The sequence below is a fragment of the Mesitornis unicolor genome, unplaced genomic scaffold (assembly GCF_000695765.1).
Source record: "Mesitornis unicolor isolate BGI_N332 unplaced genomic scaffold, ASM69576v1 scaffold35355, whole genome shotgun sequence".
Lineage (NCBI taxonomy): Eukaryota > Metazoa > Chordata > Aves > Mesitornithiformes > Mesitornithidae > Mesitornis > Mesitornis unicolor.
This window is the reverse complement of record NW_010188118.1, coordinates 1-6,410: the sequence shown is the minus strand read 5'-3', so window position 1 is coordinate 6,410 and position 6,410 is coordinate 1. Positions and strand designations below refer to the sequence as shown.

At 45.8% G+C, this 6,410-nt stretch overlaps 1 protein-coding gene across 1 annotated transcript; it reads right to left on the bottom strand.

The window, feature by feature from the left end:
* Positions 1 to 2,813: 2,813 nt before the first annotated feature.
* RHOU (ras homolog family member U) lies at positions 2,814 to 6,250 on the bottom strand (the record flags this gene model as incomplete). The annotated part of the gene is made up of 2 exons (XM_010185665.1): positions 2,814 to 3,269; positions 6,143 to 6,250. Coding segments are annotated over 2 exons (564 nt in total), but the record flags the coding sequence as incomplete, so codon positions are not given.
* Between the last annotated feature and the right edge of the window lie 160 nt (positions 6,251 to 6,410).

Here is a 6,410-nt window from a genome sequence, read left to right as displayed (position 1 = left end):
ACCTCACAGGGCTGCAGCAAGAGGCTGCCGGACTGCCAGGGAGGCAGAAATCCCATCATTGCACCCTTCCCACCCAGCCCAGCCCCTCTGGGGAACAGGGCAGTGCAGGGGAAAATCTGTATTTTTCAATCACAGGCCTTTTGCCGAGGCACCAGGAGCACAGCCCCAGGCTAGCAGTGTGGCTGTCTCCTCCCTGCCTGGTATTGGCATGGTGCACGGCCAGGGACTGCCCTCAACAGCCTCCCCGAGTGGGCAGCAGAGGCAGACAAGTACACAGGTCAGAATTTATTTCCAAATACCTCATTTATATCATACTCACATGAAATATTTCTTTCGAAATATAGCCTACACTTAGAAGAGAGGTTTTGTTTTTATAAGGCACATCAGATTATAGACTACAGAGAGAAATCTCTCCCTCACTTGCGCTTGTAAAATACTGGTGATTTTAAAAGTAATATTTCTAAAACCTAGACCCTGTGTAGCCCCATGTAGAGCGGTATTCATAAAGGTATTAGACCTCAGTTTACATACACCTAGTGAAGGGCTATAACAAGTTGTATATACATCACATTTTCAGAGACAGTCACAGCTGGCTACATTTAAAAGTAATGCTACTCCAGACTATGAAACAGGGTGCTTATAAAATACAACCTACTGCTTCCAGTATGGCGTGATACAAAGCAGTATGATCTTGCGGAAGAAATACTGTTATTTTTGCACATGGAAGCTGCTGAGATTCAGCCTGTCTCGTCCCCAAACCCACACTTTTGATTGACTGAGACCATTTTACAGAGAAGCAAAGCACCCAAGAGAAATCTGGTTTTATGTTTTTCACCAAGATGACAGTATGACTGCATATCTGAAATCCTGTCAAAGCATTTGAGTAAGAAATATAAAGGCTCAGATGTTAACTTAATGACCAGTAAACATTAAATGATTACCAACCAGATGCAATCAAGTTACATGCATCCAGCTTCTGTGCTATGGAAACTGCTTTTCCAGGCTGTTCCAGTGCAGAAGCCAACACATTTTTATTGAATCAGGTCCTAGGTAAAGATTTCCATCCCATTTTCTACTTTTCAGCAATGGAACTTTACCCCTTCTGCACTCATACTGTTGTAGAAAAGGAAAAAATACAGCACAGAGCCCATTTACAGAGTGTCATTTTCTTTAATGGGCAGGACTTAAACTGTGGTCAGCTTTGTCAACTCAAATGGCTTCCACAGTTGTTCTTTGTATCGGGCATTGATACACTTCTGATAAAAACAAGGGTTCCAGCTTTCTGACACTGTAGTTTAGTTTAAGACTATGAAAAAGGTCACTTCAAGGCTATGGCCAAAGGAAAAAAGAAAAGGAATATAATCTGATCTTGAAATATCTAGGGGGAAAAAAGAAAGTACTCAGGGCCATAAAAAGGCAGACAGGCAGCACAAACTAAATGTCCTCTGCAGAATAAGTTAAAATACTGACTCTTGCAGAGAGTCGCATTACCCTTCAGGTCTCTTGAAGTTACCAAGGCTAGAATTAGACTTAGTTTAGTAGAGAGAGTTTAATCAGAGAGGAGGTCACACTTAACTCTGCACTATATTGATCACTCAGCTACATTTTAGGCACATTTCAATTAACCTGCTGGGACTGATCTGGGAAAAAAAATGATTGGTTAAATTTTCGGGATGGCCTCAGCCAATTTCACGACTATGAGCCTGAACAAGATTCAACCACAAGACTGCTGCCTTTAGAAGGGAAACATTCACTTGGTTGAAAACAGCATCATAAAGAGGACACAGCAGCCTCAGTTTCTAGAGTCTGGTTTGTTACAAATCTTGATCTGCCCAATTTGTTATTTGTTTAGCAGCCTTAAAAGGTAAGGAGGAGCATCCTGAAATTCTTGGCTGTAGACTTAAAACCAGATGCGGTTTACATAGTGCTGCATGGATATTTGTTACATCTCTCTAAAAAAAAAAAAGAACAAAAAAAAAAAACCCAACACAACAGCATTTACATTCCTTTCAGCTGAAACAGATGAACTGTCGTCATGTCTGCAAAAATACAGAGGAAACCGCCACTGCTCGAGGTAGCAAGTTAAAGCTTGGTCATGTTCCTCGGGCTTCCACGCGGCTTCCTGGGAAGGGCAGGGGAAGGAGGACAGAAAGGACTTCCACAGAGTCAGGAGGTGACAAACGAGACGTCAGCTCCATGAGGGATTAGGTTCCCTCCCCGCACGCTGAAGGTATATTCATGATCTTTCCAACCGTGGCATTTGCGTATAGATTACACCTCTCACACACCTTTTTTAAAGCAATCCCCGAGCGCGTTGGTTTGGGAAATCATGGAGGAGAAAGCAGGAGTGGGGTTTTAAAGCTACAAATGTCCGTTAGGAGGCACAGTGTTATTTTTCCCTTTGACCGTCCCTGTATACGTACAGAGCTCTACGTTTCCACCATCGCTCACTTGTTGCTCCTGCGAAGCCCTGGCAGCAAATGCCTATGGCATGCTCCTCCCCATCACGTACACCTTACAACACAAGACGTCGAATCCTTTGGACAAATCCTTTTACCCTCACAGACACGTGGTGCTATTCTTCCTTAATGAGAGGTTTTAGTCACGAAACTGGATGCCAGACCTGATTTATAGCAATTATTTAACTAAGAATCCTTCTGCCACCCTTGAAAGTGTGACCCAAGATATCCAGTAGCAACATATACACATACATACAGATCTACACTATACACTCGGGACGACACAGAATGAGATTTCAGCTAATATAGCCTCTATTCAATTTCCTCAGAGCAGCACTCGCGTCCTTGCAACCCCTATACAAAACAGCAGTATTTTTTCCACCAGGATTTGGAGAGGTTTTTCATCTTGTCTGGAGTCCTACACTTGGATTTCTTTGGTTGCTGCTGGGTATCTGAGTACTGAATACCAGCCACGATGGCCGCATCAAAGACCTCCTTGAGGTTCTTCTGAGTCAAAGCAGAGCACTCAATGTAGGATGCAGCTTTTATTTCCTCGGCACAGAGCTTCGCAGCCTCCTCCGAGACCGGCTTTTCTTTGCACTTGTCCAGCTCGATGAGAACTTTGACATCCTCCCGGAGGTCCGACTGCGTCCCAACCAGGATGATGGGTGCCTTGGGGCAGTGGCATCGGATTTCGGGAACCCACTTCTCACTCACGTTCTGGAAGGACGAGGGGCTCACCACGCTGAAGCACAGCAAGAAGATGTCCGTGTTGGTGTAGCACAGAGGCCTGAGCTTGTCAAATTCATCCTGCACAGAACAAAAGCGCGTTAGCACCCAATGGAAAGAGCACATCAGTCCCGGAGGACACCCTGATATGCTGGGTATGGTATAGCCACACAGATGAGATTTTCTGACTAACGCTACAGCTTGTTTTGAGTGCTTTCCTTCACTCTTTGTACACAAGCTCTCTGCCCTATTTCAGTAAAGGAGCAATGCTGTGGGCAGCAGGTTACGGCACACAACCGACGAAGCCAAAAATCAAAGTATGGGGAGAGAGAAGGTGCTTTCTGCAGGGCCACCTCTCCCAGGGGTGAGTCAGTGAGCAACTCCAGTGAGGAGCACCTGCGTACCTCAAAGCTGATATCCCTACCTCCAGATACGGGCAAGCATACCTGTACCTTTCCTGGAATCAGCTTTTAAACTGGAAGCTTTTAAACTGGTGACTACTTGACAACATCCTACAGGATATGGGAATAATTTCTCTGCCATTGTGCCTAAGGATTTAAATCTGATGGCAGCAATAATGACTCACAATGTGCAGGCTTAACATGCCAATGGCATAGAGTAAGAGCTTTACCTTTCCCTCCCACCCATGCCACATCAAACAAACTGCAAACAGGCCTCCCAGCTCTACCTTTCTTTTCTTTTTTATCTCTCTCTTTTTTTTTTTCCTTTTAGTGCAAACTCCAGCAAAGCAAAGCCCTTTTTCAGCTTCGTGAACTAGCCACAAGAAAGCCAGACATCTCATGGTAACAAAGGCGTGCTGATGCGAGGAATGCAGCAAGAAGCAAGGGTTAACTCCAGGCAGGCTGCTTTTATGCTGACAGCAGGATAAAAGCAGGGTAACACTAGCAGCCTGAACAGGTAGAATTTGCCTCAGCGGCAGTGACATTTTAATTAAAAAGGGCCGTGCTCTCAAAAAGCCCTGAATTGAAAGTGCAAAGAACACACACAGCTGAAAACATCTCGCTGGTATCAGCGGTTTACTGCCGAATTGCAAGTTCCATGTTATTTTTTCAAGATGTGAAGTTTTACTTTAAAGCCTCTGGAGACCCAGGATATGCAGTTTAAAGCCCCCTGGAAGCCTCAGAAGTCTTGCTCCGCTCCAATGAATTTCTTCCAGCAGTATCTCTGAGAGAGACAGTGATTTATAAAACACGAGTCAAGAAAGCAAGGTTCATTAGGTCTCTTGATTCTCAGATTAAGCCTCAGAGGAAACCAGGCTCTCACTGCTTGGCTTGACAGAAGCCCCGCATTTACTGAGAGACGCTGCTCTGAACGACAGGCCGCTTGCAGAAAGGCACCTTGCCATGTAATCACCTCTTCTTGCTACGTGAGAAACCGCAAAAGGGCTCCTCGATTCAATGGGTTTGAAAGCCAAACCCAGATCTTAAGGGTTTCTACCAAGATGAAATAGCGCCCTTTATATCCCAAGTACACTCCTGCGGTTTCAATGGTAGGTACGTGACCTGCAGCGACTCTACACCTCTGTGGGCTGGTGATGCTGAAATACAATTTCCCTCTGCCTGAAAGTGTTTTTCAGCTGTGGTTTTCAGCAGCCATCTCATGGCAGCAGTTTTACCAAAGCATATACATAGATATCCTTTATTCAGGATGCTTTCTGTCTGATGCTGATAACCCCTTCATTTTTAAGGCAGTGACTCTTGCCCATCCCAGCTGCACTTGGGCAGCCAAACATCTTAACCATTAAGGACAGCAAAGGCAAGAGGTGACTGGGCCAGCCCATCCCTCCTGCAGCTTTCGGCTGCGTTTCCACAGGCGCTGCCTGCCCACAGGCTGTCACTCAATGGCAATGTCACCTGCCACGCTCTGCATATGAGCCCACACAGGCAAGGCTGTCGCGGCACCACCCTGTCTCTTCAGCAGGGTGTGAAATCAGGAGGCAGTTCTGCTGTATCATTACCCACAGAAGGCTGCTCATAGGATTTTAGCTTTGCTTTGTAGGGCACATGAGAGTCCTACGCTGCTGTCAAGGACTGCATGGCCCTTCAAACCCCTTTCCTAAGTAGGGCGCCCAGTTACAACTCATCTAAGTAGGTTTGTGTGTTAAGGCCACTGAGATTTTTCAGCATGGTTTTGGTGAAGGTGTAGACCCAGATCCACAAAGCTGTGCAGGAACCTAACTCCCACTGCCTTCAAACGCCAGCTAGGTAGCCAAATATTTCTGGCTACTTTTGGCTATCCAGATGCAACCCCTGGCAAGCAGTGTTGCACTCTGCTCAGAGTGGTACAAGCCAGGGACTTGCAGAAAATATAAGGTGGTAAGAAATGGGTTCTTTTTGTGTGTGAGGCAAACTAGGAGGCGAGAAGCACCAGCCACTCCCAATCCATCAGGACTACAGCAAATCTCAGCACTTTTTAAGGGAGTGGGAATGGCAAATATGGTATCTCCATGGACAACACCCAGTAGAGCTTTTTTCTCCCTTGAGCTTCTGCCCCTTCAAATACACAGTTCCTATCGCTGGACACCTACAGCTGTGGATGCTTTGCATGTGTACACCCCAAACACCACAGTTCTTAAACCTGCAGTTATTTAGCAAAAATAAAGAGAGGAACAATGGCTGAAAGAGAAAACCAGGTGGCCCTTGACTCCCTAATATGTTCAGCTTCTTTAGTAAAGCTAAGCTGAGCAGCAGCTTGAGGCAGCAGAGCAACAGCCTGTGCCCAGCCCCTATGGGAAAGCACAGTTACATCCCTCACCCTTCAACAGACACTAGGCAAAGCAGTGGGTGAAGCAGCAGTGAAAATGATAGCAGTTTAATAAGATGATCAAACACTGGAAATCCTTTCAAATACATGAAGGCATTAGCAGGACTACTTTGCGCAACAACTTCTCCCCTCCCGCTGCTGTCACTTAAATCAAAAGTGGCTTCACTGACCTGACCAGCTGTGTCGCAGAGCTGAAGTCTCACAGGCTTGCCATCGACAGACACGACAGCTTTGGAGAGAAAGGAGGAGGGAGGGGGGAGAAAGTGTGTTGAGTCCAACTTTACATGTTTTCCATTAAGGAAAAAGGAAAAAAAAGAAAGGAAAGATGATTTACCATCTTTTAGTCCACTCTTCAGTTAGTTTAGATGTAACAACAGAGCTGAGACTGAGCCTGTCACTAACACCTGGGCACACACAAGCCCTCCAGGACTTTCTGAC